Source organism: Coenobita brevimanus, chromosome 23 (assembly GCF_032717465.1).
Source record: "Coenobita brevimanus isolate Jiangsu-jjx chromosome 23, ASM3271746v2, whole genome shotgun sequence".
Taxonomy (NCBI): Eukaryota; Metazoa; Arthropoda; class Malacostraca; order Decapoda; family Coenobitidae; genus Coenobita; species Coenobita brevimanus.
This window is the reverse complement of record NC_136976.1, coordinates 75,163,520-75,189,686: the sequence shown is the minus strand read 5'-3', so window position 1 is coordinate 75,189,686 and position 26,167 is coordinate 75,163,520. Positions and strand designations below refer to the sequence as shown.

The window sequence follows — 26,167 nt, the reverse complement described above, 5'->3', positions numbered from 1 at the left end:
CCAGAGCAAATACTTGGTGGTGCGGGTGGGAGTTTTGCATCACTGAATGCCATACAACTGAGGACGTCGGTAGAATACAAGGTGGTCCAAATATACAGCTCCTCTTTCACTCCGCCGGGCAACTTTCCCTGTGTTGTAGGGACAGTTAAGTCTGTTATCAGTGTCTACCCTGCAACATTTTCTCGTTTCCTGTTACCCCACTCCCACTACCAAGACCACACCAGCAGACTAAGCCGTCTCCGCAACACACGAGATACCGTCAGATCAGTTAATGAGTTTCTGGTGGAGCACTATTTACGAATCCCCCCTGAATATTCCTGTTACCAAACGATGATTTTCTTCCTATTAGGAGAGACGATTTTTAAATGATAACTTCAAACGATTTCCTTCGGAAAGTGATGAAGGGGCAAGAAGCCTCGTTATAACATATGTATTTCACTCTTTTTATTCAGGGTAGTGAAGGGGTTACAGCCACTGAATACCTAATTTCTTGTACCATCAGTCACAAAATACTATACAATCGAACGATGGAAAACTGGCATGACAAACTGAATTAAAAAAAAAAAAAAAAAGTCTTGGAGCCAGATTTTCCCGTGAGTGCAGGATGCTAACTACTTTCGCGTATAGTTCATTGATATTCTCTTAGCTGGGTTTTAGTGGATCTCTGGCACCTCTTCCTTAGTTTATTTTCTGATTATGATTAATTAATATTGTCTTCGTATGTTATTTATGCACATTATGCCCACAGTACAAATATGTAAATAAACTGCAGATGGCTTCTTTACCTTACAACGGTTAACGCCACACGATTTTACTTGTCACCCAGTATTCTTTCGAAATCTGAGGTATAAGACGTACCGTAGTTTGTAAAATATAGCCACTTCTTTACTATTCTTGTCAAATTCATATACTGCGTGTTGGCTCATACTCTTTGACGGGAGCACCATAGTCGATATCTGCTGTTATTCTGTTTTCTTATGTTCATAATATTCACTGAGGAAGAGGTGTAACTGAGTCTCCTAAGCGTGCAAGAATTACTTACTGTATCTTGTATAAAACTGGGGTGTGCAGTGAAAATGCTTTCCGTTTTGGATTAAGGAGTGTGTGGCTGTAAAAGACTGAGTTAGCTAGCTTGATTTTGCATGCGGTGATGCTGTAGATTTCGACCACCGGAAAATAAACACACACACACACACACACACATATATATATATATATATATATATATATATATATATATATATATATATATATATATACCACATCAACGACTTCAGTACGATTATGTTTTTCATTGTTTATGCCTGCTGCCACCAGACGACTGTATTCAGCATAGGAAGCCCCTAATAGTGAAGGAGTTAATGAAGGCTGGATCTAACCCCTCCAGTTCGATTCCTTCCCCTGGCTGAATATACAAGGGTGGTTCATATATAACGCTCCTATTGCATTCCGCCGTGCCAGTCCTCGTGTGTTGCTGGGACAGCTCAGCATTATTAATGTCTGCCTTCATATGCTGCTCCCACTGTCACGCCCACGTCCACATCAGCAGACTGAGTTGTCCCCACAACACATAAAATACCACCAGGCAAGTTTTCAGTGAGGCGATATGTTTATGGACCACCCTGTAGGTCCTCTGGGGTTAGTATGTATACAATAACAAGACATCCTCGTGCTGAAGGGGATAATGGTGGACATAATCTTAGAAAACCAGGATCACTCTTGTCATTCTTTCCCATATAACTACTGAGAATATTACCAGTTCCTCTGACTTCCTCACCCTAAGGCACCATGTTGTTTACATCACATATAGACTGTTTCCCTGTAAAATATAAACTACCATGACGAGTTTACTGCTTATTAGATTTCCCACATGTAAATATAAAATGCCATGACGGGTTTACAACCTATTAGATTGCCTTCGTGTAAGTATAAACAGCTAAGGCGGATTTACTTATCATATTGCACCATGTAAATTGCACCATGTAAATTATAAACTGCTAGGACAGATTTACAAATCATATTGTCCATGTAAATATAAACAGCTAGGTCGGATTTACATATCAGATTGCCCATCTAAATATGAACTGCCAAGACGGATTTACAACTTATTATATTGTCCCCTTGTAAATATAAACTGCCATGATAGATTTGCAGCTTATTAAACTGATAATCAAAGTACTAATCGTCTATAAAAAGATGACCAATGTTTTCAGATCCCTGACAAACTCGCCACCACAATTTTAACACACTAATGACTGGGAGAGAGGCATGACAGGGCATGAATTTGACTGCATGGTTAGTGACGAGTGATTGTGCTTGTGTGATGCTGTATAAAACTGAAAAAAAAAAAAAACAGTAAACACGATGATGACGACGACGACGATGATGATGATGATGCATGACGATGTTTGAGGAGGTGAAGTTGCCTGCAAGTAGTAGTACCGTATACTATTTATAGTTCGTGTGGTGGAAATGTGTGTGTGTGTGTGTGTGTGTGTGTGTGTGTGTGTGTGAGGGTATTGGCGTGCTTTTCATGTCCTCGCCGAGTCATTTTTGTGAGCTGGAGGTGTGGATACAGGTGGAGACGGGAGTCACATCCCCACCGCGGATTCCAGTGAGACTGACACCCTCAAAACTGACACCATCCGTACCTCCACCACCATCACATCAGACTACTCGACGCTGGGTCGCCTTAGGAAGAATATCAATGAGCTGGACTCGCTTATATACTCTCTGGAAGACACCGATGAGAGTCATACCAAGAAGACCACCTCCACAACTCGTACTATCCCCATTAAGCTCCCGGACTCTGAGCCACAGAAAGAGACAGTTCAGGAGAAAAGAAAGAGCCAGCCAGAGACTGAGCCAGTGAACAAACCAACAGTAAAAAAAGACAAAGACAAAGGTGGCAGCAGCAGCAACACCACTACAATCACCACTGCCAAGAAAACTGTTGAATACGCAACAAGTGAGGACCAGCGGAAGTCCCTCAAAGATGACAGGAGTAAGTGGGTAGTTAGCGTGTGTGTGTGCGTGCGTGTGCCAAAGTGTGTGTGTGTGTGTATATATACATTTGTGTATGCATATGTGTGGTGTGTGTACGTATATGCCCACGCTCACCCCGCCCATCTTGGTAACGCTTGCAAACAGAAGTAAAGGCAACCGAGGTACTGTTGCTCTGCTGTGATGAAAGCTTCTGTCCCACATAAACCCCCTGCAATCCCCGACGCTGGCCTGATACCTAGCCAGCTGCATCTGGACTGTGCCCTCTCCACTCTAGCTCTCATCAGACACAATCATTATAGTTCTGACAAGAATTTTCTGGCATATATTTGTCTTAAAAACTGTGGCTATAGTTAGCTTGGACTGGACAACTTCTACCACTGTGCTGCTAGAAACACCCACCGATTTATTGTAAAAACTAAAAATGTACGTAATGTATGGCTACTTTAAAACACATGGACGTCCTAATCTGGACTCGGACGTGACAGATCTGTGGCGGTAAGTTGTCCATCCCTGTTCTTGATAAGGGCTTTTAGTGTAAGCAGTTCCATGGTGGTGTGCTGACACGATGATTTTGTGATGGTCGGAGATTCACAACAAACTACGATTCATTCCCTGTCGCATTGTAAAAGACATGAGAAGATTCTGCACTCTCCTTCATGGTATTTAAAAAAATGGGTACTGATCGTAAAACCTGTCTGTGAGTCTCAGCCATATTTTCGTCCGAATCTTAAATGGCGTTAGAGGAATCGCAGGACCTCTTCCTAAGCGACTTACTTTGCATATTACATCTTAACATTCACTTGTACGTTACTAAAATAGTTTTAATGTCGACATGGATAGCATCACTAATATACAAGAGGAAATTGAGATGTACTTTGCAGAATAAATTGCTAAGGAAGAGGCATTGCTAAATCTCCCAAGCTACTTAAAGTATGACAATTTGTCTTGCTAAGAGCCCCATTTATACGAGTTTAGAAGGCAATCAAGCACATCTTTCTTAGCAATTTATGTTTCGCATTACACCATAATAGTCTCCTGTATGTTATTTCCATCACTTCAGTATCTATATAGCATAAAATATTCGTAGTTAATGATATTTTATTTCTATAGAGGAATAATGTTATGTTTGCCGACAGTGTTATGTGGCAGTGAGGACGAACACGTTTCATTTGCTCGAAATCCTAGTCTTGTAAATAACTTAATGTCAATGAATGTACACTTAACCACAAAACACTACCCGCTTTCCCCCCCCCCCACACACACACACCATAGCTCATCCTCACTGCTACAATACTCTTTTTATTCTAAAATGGCCCAGATTTTCATCCTTTGCAGCTTATTTCACGTTGCTTAGTGGTAGACAAAGACAACAGTATGGCTCTACATAATTTGCATATCAGTTCTTCGTAACTGGCACCGTATGCTAGAGTTGGTCTTCTGTTACAACTCAGCATTCAAGGAGGAGAGATGGCAGTTTTAGGCCAAATTAGAGTGAAAAAGAGTATAGCTGTGTGAGATGATTGGACAACTGACTGACCACCTCTTTTCATTCAGTGACAGTTATTTGTCCACCACCGACTGACGGACAAAAGAAAAACAGGAAAACTATACGATGGATCTGATGGCCGCGAAAGGACACTTTAGAAAGGACTGGCAGAATCTGAGCTGTCATTCCTCTCTGCTGACACTAGATAATCACTCCCGCCATTGTGGAGCGCCTGTAAATATCTCTTTATATGCATGACTAGTTTTGCTTAGGATTTGCAAGGCTAGTTTAAAGCGCACTGATGTCCTAGTAATTATATCAACTAGCTACACAGATGATAAGACTTAAAAATAATAAAAACAGCATCACAATGGCGGATTCTGTTCCACCTCTCTTCTATATCTCTGTTTACCACGAACATCTCTATTACTGGTGTGCCAAAAAACAACGCTGTATTTTCATTTCCGTGTGCATGTTTTTCTAACCGATGTTTGGGTGTTTGAACAGCATGTTGTTGGGTTTGTTAAACATTTAGCATAGTGGTGCCAAAACTACCCGAGTCTTCCCCCCTTCTCTCTCCTCCCATTAACTTTGCACTTTACGAACTGTGCTACCTTAAGTGTTTAGTAATCCAGTAACGTAACGAAATAATGGCAATAATAATCATACCAACAATATTTACTTATTACTAGACATATTAATTATAACGAAGAAAATTTCCGAGACCCCCTTACAGAATGGTACTGCCTTATTCCAGTATCTTTTCTTGAGGCTGCGATTAAGACTGCTCTGACTAGAATTACATCTTCACTTCCTTATCCTCAGGTACCGCTACTCTGACCAACGGCACACCCACATGCAAGTACGAGTGAGTATTATTATTATTATTATTATTATTATTATTAGTTATTATTATTATTATTATAATTATTATTATTACATGCGAGATAGACTTTTCTTGTATTGTTTTTGAAGGAATAACTTTTATAGGCTTTCACCCTTGGGTTCCTTCATTTACACACACACACACACACACACACAAAGATCATTGGTTACTTTACCGAGACTAATAAATTCCTTAAGTCCTTTTTATCGAGCTACCGTATGAATGTAACCAAAGTATTTAACTCCCACATCGATTCCATCCCACATCTCCATATGGAATAAGATTTGGCTACCTATATAATGACATTTCACACTGCCTTATCTATTTTTATATCTTGTCATATAACTGAAGTGAATTATTAAACATTACAAAGCCGGGCAATTAGGAGGTCACATGGCACCAAAATATCTAAAAATATTTAATAACCAACATCCCTGAAATCAATAAAACCAGGATATGAATTAACATTAAGATCTGCAAATAAGAATACGAGTAAATAACATAAAAAGAGTTGAATCAAGAAAAATAATTAAAGTATAAAAGGTGGAGGAGACCCGCCTCCTTCAGAAAAAAAAAAAAAAGTAGCATTTGAAGAGGTTCCTCCAAAGTATGGAAGACACATACTAAGCACATCTGCCCCCCTCCACCTAAGAAGAAAGCATCATCTACCCCCTATCTACGGGGAAAGCACCATCTGCCCCCTTATACCTATGGAAAAAGCACCCTCTGTTCCCTATACCTACGGAGAAACCCAACATAAAATACAACTTACCTTAATCCAATTTTTGTTGAGGCTGTCCTCTTGACTGATTTCATATCTTTCAATCCTATCACTTATATCACTGTCCAAATCGGTATTATAATCATCCAGCGAGACTATAATCACTTATTCACCACTAGATGTGCCTCCATCACTGTCAGAACCCTTCTTTCCTCGTCCTTCCTGCAAAATGAAATCATAGTTACCAAAGGGAGCTGTCAATGCATGGCGAGGCAGGACCAGGTAAGGTAAGGCAGAATACGGTACGAAACGGCTGGCATGGGTAAAGTGAGGAAGGGTAGGGCGAGGTGAGGCAGGGCAAGGTAAGATGAGGCAAGGCAGGGTAAGGTGAGGCACGCCAGGGTAAGATGAGGCAGGGCAATGTAAGGTGAGGAACGGCAAGGTAAGATGAAGTAGGGTATGATTAGGTGAGGCTGGAAAAGACATGGACAGGTAGAGAATGGCAAGATGAAACAAAGCAGGGTAAGTTGAAACAGAATAAGGCAAAGTAAGGTAGGATAAGATAAGCTGAGGCAAGGTGCGGCAGGGTAAGATATGAATGAAAGGAAGCAACTTCATTATATCATAAAGTCCACTGAATTACTTTAACTTTACTACATGTAATTATAATTCTCATTTTGGAACAGAAGTGATCTAGTAAGATAGAAGAAGTATGGACAGGTGTGGAAGGCTTTGAGTCGTGGTCGAGTGTAAATTTAATCTGGAATGGAATAAATCTTACCCTGCCTAAAACAGACGGTGGCCAATATACAACGCTCCTCTTCCACTTTGCTGGGCGATTTCTCGTGTGTTGCGGGGACGGTTCAGTCAGCTTTATAATGTCTATCCTGCATCATCTATCCATTCCCTACTGCCACTGCCACACTCACACTCACACTCACACCAGCTACTCAGCCGCCCCTGCAACACAATATACCGCCAGCTGAGTCTCGAGTGGAGCACTATTGACGGGCCACCCTGTATAAGTTAACCTGACCTAACTTAATCCTTCTTCCACCCTCAGGCCGGACCACATGATAGCAGACGACCATAAACCAGGCGAGGTGCGACGCATCGTGTGGCGCAACAGGTTCGAGAAGACCTACGAGAACAAGGACTCCACCGAACCAGCGCCATCGGTACGAAACAAAAGCTTGGCAGACGTAAAGACAGAGACAAAAGTATTTTCTCAAAGACTGACGAATACATAGCGGAAAAACTGAACCATCTGAAACACACACTAGTAGAGATAGGGTTTTCACTGTATTTCTCCTGGTGTAAATTTTCTTCGCACAGAACTGGGAAGATACGCGTGTCCCTGAACCGTCAAATGCTAAAGTCCGTTCATTTGCCTTTATTTCTTATTGGATTCACTGATGCTTCACTGTGAAATTGAGGACTGAAATTTTTATTATCATCCACCTGTGGATGATAATATACTCCTCAGTCCACTATATCTCTTTCCAGTGTCTGGGAATAATGTAATAATAAGGTGACAGAAGTGACGAACGGACTCATGTGACTGTACACTGATGATGGAGGAGAGAAAGAGAGAGAGAGAGAAAGAGAGACAAAGAGAGAGAGAGAAAGAGAGAGAAAAGAGAGAGAGAGAGAGAGAGAGAGAGAGAGAGAGAGGGTATTCAACATTCAGCTACTGATAATACTCGTACTATTTTCCGGTAGATGACGATTGAAGAGGAGGCACGACGAAGAGAGACTCTGCAGCGACACCACACCTCCACCTCCGCCTCCACCACCTCCACCCTCTCCTCTCCTCCACAGGTTGGTCTCTCCTTCTTCCACTTTTCTTACACAGCTCTTCAGACTCTCTCAGAAATACGCCTCTCATGCACCCCACTCACATATCATACACAATCTGTTTCTCCCTCACACACACACACACACACACACACACACACAGACACACACATCCTTCCCTCACTCTCTTCCCTAATATTATCCCTCTTCCTAACATAACTTCCTTACAGCTGAAGTGATTAGTATGTCTGTGCAGTAGTATGGCCTATAAAGCGTTGTGTGTGTGTGTGTGTGTGTGTGTGTGTGTGTGTGTGTGTGTTGATGAGGAAGGATGTGGTAAGTTGTAGTAGTGTGTGAGATCTGTGGTATACGAGGACTGGTGTGTGAAGGTGTGGACTGGTGTGTGAAGGTGTGGTCTGGAGTGTGGATGAGTAGTGTGGCGGTATGTGCGAGGATGTAATTTGGTACTGTATGTTAGGGTGTGTGGTGTGGTGTGTAGATAAGTAGTGCGGCGGTAAGTGCGAGAATGTGTTGTAGTACTGTATGTTACGATATGTGGTGTGGTGTATCAAAATGTAGTGTGTTTTGTGTAAGGATGTGATTTAGCACCGGTACTGTAAGTCAGAGTGTGTGGTATGGTGTATCAGAGTGTGGTGTGGTATGTGCGCGAATATGATGTAGTACTGTATGTTGGGATGTGTGGTGTGGTTTATCAGTGTGTGGCTATGTGCGAGGATGTGGTTTAGTACTGTACATTAGTGTGCGGTATGGTGTATCAGAGTGTGGTGTAGTATGTGCGAGGATATGATGTAATACTGTATTTTAGGGTGTGTGGTGTGGTGTGGTCTATCAGAGTGGGGTGTGGTATGTGAGGGTGTAATGTGGCTCAGGGGGTAGCTCGTCCACTCCCACTGCCACCCAAATCCTCGTAGTGGTTAGTGGCCACACAGCCTGCTACCCGGGACCAATCTTTCGCTTCTCGGGACTATGACTAAAAGCTTGAGGTCGGATATTGAGCTCTGTTCTGTGTGGACTTAAGAGACTTCGTTGCATGTCCTCCTTAGCAATTAATTTAACACGGTACACCTTAACATTATTGTGTATGCTATAACGCTTAAATATCGACACAGTTTTTATTAAATGCATCCAGATGGATACTGAGGTGTAATATGCAGAATAAATTGTTAAGAACGATGTGTTCTGAAATCTCCAAAGCCACACAAAATATAACCCTTGGCGATAACTGGTCCCGCAACCGCTCATGTACAGGGTGGTGCAAAAATCAGGGAACCGGTCACCGCTCATAAATTATAGAGTGGATCCGCTACTGCACATACACAGGGTGAAACAAAAGTCAACAGACTCACCTTTGCTCGTATGCAAGGTGGCACAGGGATAATTTTCCCAGTTTCAATCAAGTGACGTTTTCTTGTGTGTTGCTGGGACGGCCCAACCGAGGATTCAACCGGACCTGCCACTCCTCATATACAGAGAGGAGCATAAGTAATTTGATTTGCCGGTGCTCATAATTACACAGGGTGGTACATTAACTACTTTCCTTGTGTCAGTTGGGTGATAGTTTCCTCGTGTGATGCGAGGACGGCTCAACCAGCTTGTGTAGGACAGGTTACCGTATATGATTGGAAATGTCAGAGAGGGGAGTCAGTTCAGTTAAACATCGCTGAACTTGCTCTCATAAAGTGCTAGAATCACTAAGCATGAAATCTCATTAAAATCGCTAAAGAATATGCTAAGACTGACGGATTATGATTAAAGATGACAGACTGGAAAAAAAAGTCATTAACCAAAACAGCATGACTAGACCCAGATACAAATTTTTTTCATATCCAAATCTAATTCGAACGATACCCTCTTTTTTATAGTCTTGTTATTTCATTTGCTATAATTCTAAGCACATTTTTAACTTCTTTTATGATTACCTGTCTATCGTATATGAAAGATTAATATTTACTATACCCAACACACTTTAACTTTGCCCAGATTTACGTCCCTTTGCAGCACATTTCGCGAGGCTCAGTAGCAAATATAATGCAAGGGCTCGACATCGTTTCCATCACACTTCTCTGTGACTAGGATCCGATTCTGGTGTTAATGAATTGTTATAAATCAGCATTCAAGTTGGACAAGTCACAATTTTAGGTCAAGGCAGAGTAAAAAAAAAAAAAAAGGCAGTTTTCTTATCAACAATGGACTCGAATGATGTGCTGCCTAAGCAAAACGATCACATCATAGATTTAATGCCCCTACACTCTTGATAGTTTGTGCCATGAATCAAGCAAACAATCAAAACAAACAGTGATAGAAGCAAATTAAGAGAGTTATATAAGAAGCCAAAAAATGGGCCACACTAACGTGGCCAGTCGTCAGGCAACACAATCTAATTAACATGAGACGAAGATATTAATAACATGGCTCACTGTCCTCACAACACAGGCTAAATTTCACAGCATATGGGCATTAGCAACGTTGCTGGTTGTCCTCGGAGCACAGGCTAAAGCTAACAATATAACAATTGGGTATCAGCAACGTGGCAGGCTGTCCTCGCAACACACTGAATATCATTGGGAATATTGCCTATGTGTCACCCTGTATTGTGCTCTTACCCTTGGCTTCGAACTACATCAGACAGGCGACCTCAGTGCTCCAAAACCCACTAACCAGATGTAGTCAGACTGTGGACGAGCAACTCTGCTGGGCTTACTGATATCTTACTGTCAGGAGTCATTATTTCTGACAAAAAATATGTGGACATTACTGGCGTTCATTAACATAGTCAGTCATCTAAGATGGAATGCATTATGTTTACAATTATTAACTTTTACTCAGAATAATTCAAGTAACGCGTTATGACTAGTAGTTGTTTCGAATGACCAGCTGACTGTATCACGTCGTCCAAATTAACTGCTGCCTTGGCTAGTGAGCAGAGGCTGTCTCATACCAAGAGCTACGTGAGCCACGCTATGAATGTATGCTATGTTTCTCTGAATTTCAATTGAACTAATTCAGTAAGGTAATTAACAACAGAAACTACGCTATGTGGCATATGTAGCATAGATTCTGCTTTGGATTACTACACAGAAAAAGCTCAATTGTCGTACGAAGACACGTAGCACACACATGCAGCTTGGTTTACTTAGTGTCTGGTGTGAGATGGCATTAATACGTTAGTAGTGAAGGTGGCGCAGTGTGGCGAGATGTGGTGACCGCAGGCAATGTTAACAATAATATCTGGTGAGGGATGTGGTGGTGGGGTGAGCCGGGGTGCCTATGGTCGCAGAGTACAGCCGGCGTCGACTGTCTTGTTGCAGCGTGGGCCGGTCTCGCCCCGACTGCCGCAGCTGCAATGTGCCGTGGTCTGGCCTGGCTATGGTGTCCCTCCCAACGTGAGTGCCAGCGGAGGCCAGGTCCCACTGTGTTGCCGGGCCGCTCACGCCAACGTCAGCTGTCTCAGCATGGCGCCCTACCCACACCCTGTCTCTCATTCCCTCTGTTTCTAGACTCACAAACTCCACCTGTACCTCAACACTGCTACTTCTTGCTTTGACTGTTACTGTCTTATCTCAGTCAGCTGTTGCATGCTTTTCGGCGTTCTCATATCAGTTTTAACACTGCTTTAGTGATATTTTCTACTACTCAACTAGTTCACTGTTACTTGTTAGTCAACTGGTGACTTCATGCCACCTGTAGTGGCCTTAGCTTCACGCTTGATAACTGAGTGAGTATGAATTTCTTACAAGTTCTTGTACATTAGTTACCATACTTAAAAAAGCCTCAGCCTAGACATAATGCGATGGTGGAATCACAGTATAGTTGCAGGAGTGACCTAATGCTGCAGATCAGGGCTGCAGTGGCCATGTACCAGCCATTTTCTGCTGACAGGTGTGTTATTGATCATGGTGCATAGTGTAGTGCTGACACACTATTCATTCCAGTGATGCAGATCTTGGTGTGCAGTGTAGTGCAAATACACTGATCACTAAGGCTGGGTATTGATCAAAGTGTGCTGTTCCAGATTTCTCCAGGCAGTCAGTCATGGAAGGAACCAATTCCCATGCCAACACCCCCGCAGCTGTCCCCACGGGAGCCTGGCGTGGCCTACATCTACTCCTACACTGGGCAGCAGAGCAGCAGCGGAGTGCAGCCGCTGCCGCCACTCAACTACGTCAACGTGCCGGGACCCCAGTCAGTGCCACCCAGCGAGGGGGCTCCTTCACCCACACCGTCATCACAACTGCAAGGACAACCCATCATCTACCACTACTCCTACCACTACACCATCCAGCCTGGCCAGCAGCCACCAGACGGTGCCCCTCTGCCCCCTGGCGGCACTCTGCCACCTGGTGCCACACTGTCCTCTACCACCCCAGCTGTACAGGCTCCCCCAGGTAGCCATTCCCACACACAGGTGTGCCACCACACCCACACCACCACCGAGTGCAACCAGCACCATCCCGGCCATCCCTGCCACCCTGGTCACCCCTGCCACCATTCCCGCTCCAACCATCCCAGCCAGCCCGTTCAGCCTGGCCAGCCACCCACAGTCAACTACAATGTCCACTCCTCCTATTCTCGCTCCACCAAAACCACACGCAACGAGACAACAACCGGTGGCTCCCGCCCCCATGATGACCCAGACAGTCCTGATGACTCCAGCTATCCCCGCAAGCCCGGTGCACCCGGTGTGCCTGCCCGCCCCCACAGTCCCGGAAGCCCAGACACCGAGCCTGGCCAACCTGGGGGACCCAAGGGTTCCATAAACATCACCATCAACAAGACCACCACCACCCGCACCATCCATGAAGGCTATCCCGGGGCACCCGATGGGAATGACGTGCCACCCGTCACCTCCACACCATACTCCAGCCGTGGCCGCTCTGTCTCCCCAGAGCCTCCCATCCCCAACTCGCACCACCACGTCACCTACCACACCACCCATATCAACCGGACTTCACACTCAGACTCTCTGGAGCGAGTAAGGCGGCACAAGGATGAGCCACTGCCCTTCCCAAACACTTCACCCATCAAGACTCCTGACAACGGCAAGATCCCCCGCCGTGTGGATGACCTTATGACGTCCTTCTCAGACTCCGAGGTAAGCCGGGACTTCACTTACATTATAAACTTAGCCACGTATTCCCGTCAACTTAGGAGACTTTCTTCTTTACCACCTTCTATCTGCATACGACTCCTTAATACTCTCTTGTACGTTATCTATGCAGTCTACATGGGTATCAAAATATATACAGTATATAACATTAAAGAGAATATATACCAAGATAAATCGCTAAAATACTAGAATAAATCGAATAGGAAGAGGTGATAGAAAGCATCCTAGGCTCACGAGGATATGGACCTCACTCACTGCCAACCTCTTGACAACATTTGTGCAACCCTGCAATTATCTTACCTCCAGTAACCCACATTATATAATTTCCACTTTGCAGCATTCCATTGCAAGATACAATTGCCTCACTTCCATTAACCCCATTTTACATTTTCTAATTTGCAGCAATACATTGCAAGATACAATTGCCTCACCCCCAATAACTCACATTTTCCACTTTGCAGCGTTACATTGCAAGATCTGAGAAAGATATGATCTTACGAAAACATTCCCCTATTCCACGGGTCTATGAGGTAACGAAGCCAATGTTGTTCACACTCACACTGTCTCGTCTCTGTCACGCACACCTTAACTCAGAGCTACTGTACAGTATATAAACAATGGCTACTGTAATTACACCTGACCATATGCTTATAACAGACACTACTAATCCACAGCACACCACACCATAGCCAACCTCAGTGAAACACGTAGCTCACCGCGTGCTACTGTCTGCTAGAGATGTGTAATATATTTCTGTAAAGCTACGATTGAGAGTGACTGTTGATATATCTAGCTGTAGAGGACCGGATTATACGTTAGCTATAGTTACCAGTTGCTGGCATGATAGTCCATTATAAAATATAGTGACATGAAAATACTGAATGTAAATTTACCACAACGCTGTATGATGTAGAGAAAGACGCTGCTATCTTATTACAACAAGTGTCATGCCAAACATTGTATTGCATCCATTATTAACGTGTATAACCTAGATGGATAAACATTAGTATAGCTTTATCTTAGTCTGCACTCAACTCAGCCAAGAAGCAAGATGACCCATTCAGTTAAAGTGTCCACGCAAAGTGAGTGAGATACAGTTTGATGTAGCCAATTCCGCCTTTTAATTCAAGGGAAAAAAAAGTCAACCGGACAAAGTTAGATAAGTGATCAACAAAATGTAAATCTGGAGCTAGTTTTACTAGTGCCTGATAATGCTTTTCTTTAAACATTTAGAAGGTAACTCCTGGTAATTGTATTCCCCTGAAGCAACGACCCTTCCCATGACAAACCACCCTCCTTCATATTATCCCTCCATCTTTTTTTTTGTATGGCTCCTCACTTTGTTAATACCACCACCACGATTCACCATCCTCACTGTGTCCCACTTCTACATCTTTCTTCCCGCGCACTCCCTCCTCATATACGGTACTCCCTCACCTTATCCTTCAGTTTAATTCTCAGTCTACGACTTCATCATCTTCAAATGACCCCACGACATTCCTCCCCCACCCTGATTTTGTCTCACCATTAATTCTCTCTCTCTCTCTCTCTCCTTTCCCAGGATGGGGGTCCCCACGGAGGTCCTCCAGGCCGCCATCCCAAGCGACGTGACCCAGCGGACCACGAGCCTCTCCTGCCTCAGAACCAGGTAGGTCTTTGGTACACACACACACACACACACACACACACACACACACACACACACACACACACACACACACACACACACACACACACACACACACACACACACACACACACACACACACACACACACACACACACACACACACACACACACACACACACACACACACACACACACACACACACACACACACACACACACACACACACACACACACACACACACACACACACACACACACACACACACACACACACACACACACACACACACACACACACACACACACACACACACACACACACACACACACACACACACACACACACACACACACACACACACACACACACACACACACACACACACACACACACACACACACACACACACACACACACACACACACACACACACACACACACACACACACACACACACACACACACACACACACACACACACACACACACACACACACACACACACACACACACACACACACACACACACACACACACACACACACACACACACACACACACACACACACACACACACACACACACACACACACACACACACACACACACACACACACACACACACACACACACACACACACACACACACACACACACACACACACACACACACACACACACACACACACACACACACACACACACACACACACACACACACACACACACACACACACACACACACACACACACACACACACACACACACACACACACACACACACACACACACACACACACACACACACACACACACACACACACACACACACACACACACACACACACACACACACACACACACACACACACACACACACACACACACACACACACACACACACACACACACACACACACACAAAATTTTATTATAAGTAGGCTACAAAAGTCAATTCAGATTACACAGTGCTGTGCCAGAAAAATGTCAATAACGATCATAATATGTAATACACTGAGGTCGTAGATCAATCACATTTTTACATGCTATGGACAACAGCAGCCTAGCCTCAGTCCCCTACACCAACCAGGGGTAATACAGGATTCAACAGTACCGCAATACTTCCACTAATTTTTGTCACTTTTTTCATGCCGACGTGGACAGTCAGGTAAGTTCGTACAGTGTGTGTGTGTGTGTGTGTGTGTGTGTGTGTGTGTGTGTGTGTGTGTGTGTGTGTGTGTGTGTGTGTGTGTGTGTGTGTGTGTGTGTGTGTGTGTTCTCTTTCTTCTTTTGCTTTTATTCTTTTTTTGAGGGTTGGGAATTGGGATTGTCTGACATTTGGAGGATTGTGCCTGGGCCTTCTTTACTTCTTCTGAGTCATGTCTCTAAAGAAATCAGAGAGCATTGCAGAGATCTCTCCTCATGTAAACATGGGTATGATGACGATGATGGTGATGATTGATGATGATGATGATGGAGAACGGACAATGATGATGACAGTTACTCGATCACTTCCTGTTCAATAATCGTCTTTTTTACTTGTTTCTCTTATGATGATGATTCATCTATCTATCCATGCCAGACGCCCCAATCCCGCAAGGGGTGGCGACAAACAAATCGCCTCCACGTCGCCCTGTCCAATGCCATTTCACTGCCTTGCTCCAAGCTCACACTCCGCTCTCTCATATACCTCTCCACTCAATCCCTCCATCTCATCCTCGGCCTCCCCCTCCCTCTCCCCTCCCCTCCACCTCACTCGCATACGCTCTCCTCGTTAGCCTCTCGCTCTCCATCCTCTCCACAAGGTCAAACCACCTTAATGTATTTCTTCTAATGCTTTCTATCACACCCATAATCACACCACAACGCTCCTTCATTTCTTCATTTGCCAGTCTGTCTCTCCACATAACTACACATGCTCCTCTCAAATAACTCATTTCCAGTGCTCTCACTCTTGACTTGTGTCCTTCCAACATGGTCCAAGCTTCACTTCTATACGTTAGGATTGGTATCAGTATTGTCATGCAGAGACTTTTTTACTTCCACGCTCACTTCCCTGTTCCTTATAGCTGCTTTCAAAGAACTGACAGCCTTTCTTCCCTGTTGTACCCTTTCAAGCACTTCACCCTCTAAATTTCCATCCTTGCTCATCACACTACCCAAGTACTGTACTGTACTCAGAAGCACCCTCATTCTACATTTCCTCCTTATTCAACCTCATTGTACATTCAGTGGCTTCATTTCTCTCGAAGACCCTAATTTTAAGCTTGCTTACATTCACCTTTAGATTCCGTTTCTTACACTATCAAACTCATTCGCCGAGCCTTGCAGTTCTCCTTCGTCTTCACTTAACAATACAGTATCATCTGCAAACAACAGCACAGGGAGTTTCCAAACACTGCCCTTTCTCACCAGGGCCGCTCCAACATCCACTACCTTACCTTGTATCTCTTTTATAACCCCATCCATATACAGACTGAACAACCATGGGGACATGACACATCCCTGTTTCAATCCAATATTCAGATTTAAAAAATTCATTCAGTTCATTATCCACACGCACTGCAGCCTTGGCACTCTCATACATACTCTTTACTCCATATATTCTTAACACTTTCCACATTCCTTGTATATCCACCCTGTCGTATGATTTCTCCAAATCCATGAAAGCCGCAGTCAACTTCTTTCCCTTCTCTAGAAACTTTTCCACTAAAGACCTCAGAAAGAATACCTGATCTCCACAACCTCTTCCCTTCCTAAAACCTCCCTGATCCTCTCCAACTAATTCCTCTGTCATTTCCCTAACTCTGTCAGTAAGTATCATGCCATATAATTTATCTATTACACTAAGAAGACAAATGCCTCTATGATTACCACACACTTCTTTTTCTCCTTTTTCTTTGTACAGGGGAATAATTATGCTTGACTACCAATCCTTCAGGACTTTGCCTTCCTCCCAGGCCAATCTCCACATCCTACTGTACATATCCATTCTACTACTACCTCTCCTCCATGCTGCTGCTACTGATGACGATGATAAAAATTTTATCCACTGCATTTTTAGAACACCGTTTCTGTTTTCTTCTCCTTAGTTTGAAGACGATGAAAAAAGGAGGACGAGGATAATGATATTAGCCATTCTATCAGTTATTTTTCTGTCATTCATTCATGTCCATTTTCTTCCTCTAAACTTGAACCTCTTGAGACCGACGACACATTTTTCAAATCATAGAAGTACAAGATTCTTCCCAGAGTTGACGAATGCACAAGCGGAAAAATCGAACCATCTGAAACATGCACCGGTAGAGATACGGTTTTTATTGTACTTCACTAGTTGTAAATTTTCTTCAGACGGAACTGGGAGGATAGTCGTCTCTCTGAATGTACATTTGTATTCAGCAGTGGAAAGATTTGTCCAACTGGAAAGGTTATATCTCGTCTTCATTTATCCTCACTGAATTCAAGAGGTCTCCCTGTGCAGGAGAGGGACACCTCGTGGTGGCAACAACATAGCCGGTCGGCTCTGCAGCCTGGTTATGCAAGCGTCCCTAACTCCCTCTCTATCCAACCACAAGAGGATGGTGGACTGCAGGAGGGCATTTTTGACCTGCAGTCCACCGGATTCATATTCATATGAGCTTTTTGCAACTACTACTATTAGTACTATTACTACTACTACCGTACTAATGGCTGCTACAAGAGGTCTTCCAAAAGCTTAATCAAATAGTCTCGAGGTAGCAAGAATAAACTAATGAAACACGTAACGTGATTTTAAGAGTTAAAGAAAATATAAAATACAGAAAAATTTACCCCCACTCCCACTCCCTTAGGTGTCCGTACGGGCGGAGGCGGACGCGAAAGCCAGTGCGAAGGCTGAAGCGGAGCCCAAAAGGGAACCTACCAAGAACAAGGCAGGGCCCCCTGTCTACTACCCGCCCGGACATGAGCTCTTCCATGAGACAATGCACGTAAGTTAGCCCTCTCCCTCTACTACTTTCCTGAGGAACACTATTTTGTGATATTTTTAGAACTAGCTTTAATGCTTACATAATGACGAGAGCTAGGCTGAGCTCCTTGTCTACAATGAAACTATGTACGTTAATCAACCCTCTCCCTCTACTGTCATCACAGGCAACCGAATAAAGCCCGTGAAGGTTTACATCAAACGGATGATTGGAGTTTACTGCTCATATAATGCCACTCTGGATTTGGTGAGGCTGGTCATCCTCACATAAATGCTGGGACTGAATAGCCTAACCCCAGGCCACTATGTTTCTCACATGGAAATTTAAAAAAAAAAAAAAAAAGGAATGGATGATAAAAGGATAGACTTCATGTAGCTCAGTGCCAAAGACAAAGATGTGGCTTTCTATAGTTTCCATAGCACTTCTTTGTGACTAGCATCATATTTTCTAGTGTCTCTCTATTGCTACAATTCAGCATTCAAGATGAAGACCTGGCAGTTCTAGACCAAGTTAGAGTAAGCAGTGCAGTTATTTTATGCGGAATATTTCAGTGTTTCTTCTTTTTTTCTTCTTCTTCTCTTCACTATCATCATTTCCCTCTCCGCAGACCATGACCCTGAAGGAGGGCGGGCGACGCGGAAGGGCCAAATGGCGGGCCGAGCGCTCCGCCGGATACAAGGAATCTTCCTCACACTCGGAGTCTAAGGGCGGCATGACCATGGTCCCAATTTGTCTGCCCCTCTGCTGCGGCGGCGCATGCGTCATCATGTGAATACCAGGAGCAGCCATTTTGCTCCTCCATCTAGCAATTTGTGTATCGTGTGAACACCAGGGGCAACCATTTTGCTCCTCCTCTAGCCATTTGTGTATCGAGTGAACACCAGGGGCAGCCATCTTGCTTCCCCATCCAGCTGTTTGTGTCGTACAGTTAGGGACAAAAGTTCACCTGTTCAAGTATACGTCTAGTTCACACATAGGACATGTCTGTCACTTTACTCTCTAATGCATCATATGTCTTTTACTTTACTCTCTGATGCATCATATTAAAGAAATTCATCTATGGTAAAAGAAATACACTAAGCCTTTCTCACCTTAGGATTTTTAGCCAGCAGAGAAAAGTGAGAGATAGCAGAGGTGAAATAGCATGCAAACTTTTGTCCCCAACTGTAATTCTGCTGGTTACCGAATAAGTCTATGGTATTTTTAAGCCTCTTGAAATATAGTTATATATTAAAAATACTATTATTTTCAGTCCTCGAGATATGAATATTCACACCTTTTCGAGCAATATTACCTTCTTAAAGTACATTTACTGACAATTTCTAGCACTTCCACACTTGAAAGATAGATTTTCTAATGCTTTCTTATATTCCATTAAGCCTGAGATACTGTAACCAAATTATGATAATTTCCCACTTCTGTACTGCCTCTACAAAGCTCACTTCTGTTTACTTTTGATGAATCTAAATATAACAGATACTCTAATTTTTCAACTGAGCTACTTTTGAATAGTTTTCTACTCTCGTTGTACTCCTGCTGATAAATTTTCTACAGTCATAGTACCTTCTTGAACTCTTCCACATCTGTTTACCTCAGTTGATGTATGTGTAATAGCTTTAATACTCTTGTACTCTCACTTGTTGTGAGATATGCAAAGTTTACGTTTTTTTTTTTTTTTTTTTTTTTCGTATTTTCAACCCTCCTGTGAGATCACATACTGACTGTCTAATCCTTATCGATATTGCTCGTGCTTCCTCTTCATGCCAGTTTAGTGATCAATTTAAATCACCTGTTGCCTTAAACTGTTACAGAACTTCATCTCTTTGGTCTCTTCTCACGTGTCTTTAGAGATGAACTTGAAGAATCCCCCCGTTGTCACTTCATGTTCACACCAGTTTGTATTTAAGTGAGAAGATGAAAACTTTATCCACTGTAAATATTGTGGCCGGGAGCAGAGCAACAGCTGCTTCCTCTTGTCTGTCCTCACCCTCGCTGCAGAAGAGATCGAGGATCTTTTGTTGCATTTATGTTTATGCTGGAGAATGACTTATCGAACATCACTACTCTTGCTGCCAAAAGTGTGTATATGGATAGCATCTAACTCTCAGTTTTTATAATGTGATAATTAAGCATTTCAGTCAGGTTAATCTCTAAAACAAATTAAAAACTGTACATTAAAGAAGTGTAAAAATAAAGGCACGTGCCGCCAAGGAGCCGAATTATGTTACTCCGTAGACTTCAACGAATGTCGTGTCTCTGCCAAGAGACATTAAATGATTATGCTTCCATTCATTCATTCACATTTTGCCCAGTAAATGTGACATGAATGGCTCTGACGAAGACTCTGTAAGCAAGACGTAATGATCAGCTTCCCCATCCCTGACTGCCAAATATGTATTTTTATGAAGCTCACATCAAATTTGTTTTCTTGCTTTGTTTAACTCCTGGGCCGAGAGAGAGGAGGAGCTTCATCCTCAAACTTGGGGACCTCTATAGCGGAGACTCACAATGCAGGTGAGACCAGAGCAATCCCAGTCATACAGTGAAGAAGAGTATCCTTTTCTCTCTTGGGTCACTGACTATATATGGTTGTAGCGGTGCTCGTCACATGTGGTGTGTGTGATGGTGGTGGAGGTAGAGGTGGTGGAGGTAGAGGTGGTGAAGGTTGGTAGTCCGTCAGTCATATCACAGTTGGTCCGAGTGTGAAATTTTAAAGCTCTACCACACATAAAAATGGCCATCGCAAAACTTCAGCTTTTACATGCAGCACTTTACCTACAGATATCCCCTCCTCATTCGTACTTCACCCGCACAGGGAAGGGTTACTTCTGGCTATCACTCGCCCTTGCAGGAGGTAGTTCAATCCGTGCAGTGCACCTAACATGGATTGATAAAAAATACAGATACATATACAGGCCTGTCACCTGGTGGGTTTGGGTTCGATTCCTGGATGTTACACTCTCACGGACATAGTATTTCATCCCTGACTCACACCGCCATCCCGCACACTTGCACCAGTAGGTTAAGTTTTGCCCTAACCTGGAGTTTGTTCAGGCGACACGTACTCGTGTATATATATAATCTTGAGACTTGATAAGAAACCTCCGCTGAGAGGAACTGTATAATTTTTGTATCTGAGATGTCTGACATGTTACGCTTGTACTTGTATATCAGCCTATGTGTCTTTTAGCGCTGGTGCTAAAAGTCTGCCATACACTCTATACCTGTAAGTATCACGGACATTGTGTGGAGCAGAAACCATATGTGACTCCCTAAGAAGGTGGAGTGACATTGTGAGGAGAGACCCTGCACCCTCTTTATATATCCTCACCAAAGACCCTGCACTGGTCAACGAGGAAAACTATCTCAAGGTCGAATTCTATGTGGCTTTGGAGATTTTGTGCATTTCTCCCTAAGCCATTTCTCTGCACATAACACCTCAGTATCATCTCTGATGTTGATACAAACTAAGTCGACATTAAAACGACATAGGATAAATAACATATAAGGGATATCTGGGTATAATATGCAAAATAAATCGACAAAGAAGATGTGCTGCGAAGTTTCCTATGCCACCTAGAATACGACCCTCGGTCATACCTCCTAGGAATCAAGCCCTGATCTTCCAAGTTCAAATAGCAGGCAATGCTGGTATGGAGGACAGACCCTTGTCTCTCATGACAGGCCTGGGATCGAATCCTGGTGGGTATAACTGAGTCGCCTACAATGGTCGCTGTATCTATAACCAACTTTATCATGGCTTTACTGATAATGTGTAATTCCCACTAACTAATGAAATAAATCTCTCTGTGACTTCGTGTTTCTTTCCCATTCAGGACGTAAGAAATCTTAAATGTTTTATATTCGCTCCCGTCTGTCGATCATACTGGCCACTTGATTACAGTGAAGCATTCCATCCCACTACCACCAGATTTTATAAAGTTTAAGAGAGCACTGGAGTTGAGACTAAGTTAATAAAGACTATATCCAACCCCTTCAGTTCGAAATTTCTAAGTTGAATATAGTCGTAGGGAGATAGCGTGGTGTTGGAAAGGGAGCTTTCACGTGGTGGCACCGATATGACTGGGCGGCTCCACTGCCTGGTTGTACAAAGGTCCCTCAACTCCCTCTCTACCCCCAAAAGGAGAGTGGTGGGCTGTTTCAGCCTGCAGTCCAGTGAGTTAATATTCAGATGAACCCAGAATTGCAACTACTACTACTACTACTACTACTAGGTACTAATTATAATACTACTGCATAGCAAAATTACGAAATACGTCGTCCGATGGAAGGAGTTACGCTCAAGTGGCCTTTCACCGCATCAGCCTTACGTAAGTACAAGAGTTCTTTTTTCACCCTCAAACTTCGTGGGACGACCTGTCATTTTACCTATGCTCACGCAAAATGATTTAACCCGTCAATGGTAAAGCTTACAACGACAGATTCCCCATAAGCAGAATTAAATTGTCTCATGGTGGCAAGAAAATATAAAAGACGGCATTATACTCTCTGGGTAAAGAATGGTATACCTGTTATTTTGTTTATGCTGCCTCCTGGCGATTTAGCTTAGAAGAGACTTTTCGGGCTGGTGGAGTTTGATTTAGCCCCCACTACATTAACCCCGTCACTGCTAGGTTTCTCTCCACTACCACTACAACGAATATAATTATATCATCACGACACCACTACCACCACCACCAAATACACCACACCACATAGCCATTAGGCTGCCACTGACACCATACCGCACCACAACACACCATCACCACCATCAAAGACTACACTACACCACACCACATCACATCACACCAGCACCAGAAACTACTGTACACCACACCACCACCACCATACAACACTACACCATCACCACCACCACCTTCACCATACAACACCACACCACCACCACCATACAACACCACCACCATACAACACCACCACCATACAACACCACACCACCACCACCACCACCACCATCATCATCACCATCATACACCAGCACACCACCACCACCACCAGCATCACTATAAAACACCACACCACCACCACCACCATCATACCACACCACACCACACCATCATCAACATCCCCCATTCCCACCACCACAACCTACACAATACCACCATCATCACCATCACCACAGCCATCACCACCTCCAGCATCAGCACCAAACTAAGACCTGACTTAATCTGAGCGTTGGCTATATTTGGGCCAGCATCTCACTGCCCGATGACACCACGGTTTGCTCTCAAGTTTTTAGCTCGTATTTTCATTCGCTTCGGAGGTTTCGTAACACCTCTTCCTAAGATATATATTTTGCATATTGCTTCTTAACCCCTTCACCGCTGCCGCCAATATGGACGAACGTAGCCGAGGGTTTTATGGGCCTTGGCTGACCCTATCTCCTGCCTTCTGCCCTCGAACGTACTCTCGGGTTCTCTGTCTCTATGCTCTACGAAATCTGAGCATATATACTGCTCGGTTGATGTTGTGTCTGGTAGATTTCCATGGTTAGTTCCCATGATGTCAGGTAACTGGTTCAGTCTGGTTAACCAGCTGATATCATGAAATTCTTGAATAGTCCGGACAACAAAGAGATTGTTTGAGATACCCGGTACATCTTGTGTTCAGACATTTTTGATGGTCTGTTACAACAGAAGTGTGGATATACATCATGTGGATTGACATGCCCAGTGAGAAGCTGTGTATGTCTCCAGCAGACACTACATACTGCTCATTGTGATATGAGATACCGGTATATACTAGTGCCTATACGGTAATGCCTACACCCTAACCTCTTTCAGCTCAGCTGATAGTCAGGTATAGTCAGATTAGACGGTAGACTTGACTAGTAACCAAGAAGATGAGACAGCGGAATTATTGTCCATTTATTCTAACCTACCATGGATCTCTGACCCCTTTAAGCTCCGCTGATGTTAAGTATATCATATTGGAGGGTCGATTTGGCTAGTAACCCAGAACCTTCATTCCTCTTTTATAACTAAGACTCATCAAATTTCATACAACTGCCACTTAGTATTTAAGGTTTGGGGTAGACCAGTTCCGTCAAATGAAAACAAACTGGCTGCTTAGGATCAATTTCCTTCTCTCTCTCACCAACATGCTGCTCCACTTTCTTCCATACCACAGAAGGGCTGCTTTTACTAACATTGCTCTCATCATCATCATCATCATCATTATAGATAGCCTATCAACATGTAAATGATTAACTGTCTACAACATAATCATTATTAACTCTATTAGCCTACCACCGCCATCATCATCATCATCAACATCTTCCCAAGCCTATTTCCCATGTACAGGGTGGATGATACCAAAAATTTATCATCTCTCAGATATACAACTCTGTCAGCATCCCTGTTTCAGTAGCTTGTGTATATATTGATGCTTGTATTTTTCACATTTACGTTCTGTTATGAACAAGACAGACGGACAGACAGACTGACACACACACACACACACACACACACACACACACACACACACACACACACACACACACACACCGGGGGGGGGGGGAAGAGAAAGGTGAGGTGTTCTGAGGCGTGACACTCATATTAAACAGGTGAGCACTGACCTCTCACCTCACAGCTGTCCCCCACACACCTACACAGCTGTCCCCTCACACACACACACACACACACACTCATGCCCAGACACTCTCACAGCTTACACACTCATACCCACACATCCTCATAAACACACACACCCCCACAGCTGTCCCCTTCAAAACTGTTCCCAATTGTTCGAAGCTCCAGTAAAATCTAAAATCTGCCATTGTGGGACGGACAGGAGAAGGAAAATGCAAAATCTTCCTATGTCTATTTTTTTTTTTCAATAAATAAATAAATAAAATCTCAGTTACGGAAAGTAATTACGGTTCTTTCGTCATAAACTGGCCCAAATTTTCTTCCTTCTGCTGCTTATTTAACGTATTTCAGTGGCAAAAAAGGACACTGCTTCAGCTCTACATCTTTCTTTTATGTCTCTCCATTGCTAGCATCACATTCTAATGCTAATCTATTGCTACACGTCAACATTCAAGATGGAGACATGGCAAATTTTAGGCTAAGTTAGAGTTAAGAGGGTATAATCCCAGGTTTATAAGTTTGAACCTATAGGCCTATACACAACCAAATTTATAGTCAGTTCCCTTGTATAAATATGATTGTCTTAGTTATTTTCTGGAAGGGCAAGGAAAGAGAAAGATAGTGATACCTCTATCTCTCTCTGTCTCATCCCACAAGGATAAACCTTAAATATGACTGGGAAATATTGCTGGAGAGGGACGCCTTCAGGTAGCAGTACAAGTACCAGGTTATACAAACATTCCTCGACTACTTCCCAATCCCCCGAAAGAAGAAGTGATGAACTGCAGAAGGGCAACTTCGGTCTGCATTTCACTAGTTTCGCGTTCAGATAAACCCAGCATTGCTTCTACTGTTAGCTACTACCGTCCTACGACTGAGAACTGACGATGACTACGATGCGTTTCTGCAGGAAGGAGTAGAAAAATAGCCGATGCAA

The 26,167-nt window shown here is 43.5% G+C and overlaps 1 protein-coding gene across 4 annotated transcripts in view; it reads left to right on the top strand.

The window, feature by feature from the left end:
- Nucleotides 1-22,429, top strand: part of LOC145393038 (uncharacterized) — a 72,110-nt gene extending 49,681 nt beyond the window's left edge. For 2 of the 4 annotated variants that reach the window (XM_080267377.1, XM_080267376.1), the window contains 8 exons: nt 5,318-5,360; nt 7,163-7,277; nt 7,822-7,920; nt 11,154-11,300; nt 11,930-13,009; nt 14,586-14,672; nt 18,488-18,625; nt 19,230-22,429. In XM_080267377.1, coding sequence (XP_080123503.1) covers nt 5,318-5,360; nt 7,163-7,277; nt 7,822-7,920; nt 11,154-11,300; nt 11,930-13,009; nt 14,586-14,672; nt 18,488-18,625; nt 19,230-19,394 — 1,874 coding nt within the window. In that variant the 3' untranslated portion in view covers nt 19,395-22,429. Of the gene's footprint in view, nt 1-2,578; nt 3,005-5,317; nt 5,361-7,162; nt 7,278-7,821; nt 7,921-11,153; nt 11,301-11,929; nt 13,010-14,585; nt 14,673-18,487; nt 18,626-19,229 lie in introns of all 4 variants that reach the window. The other 2 variants (XM_080267374.1, XM_080267375.1) reach the window with 2 other exon arrangements.
- Nucleotides 22,430-26,167: the final 3,738 nt, after the last annotated feature.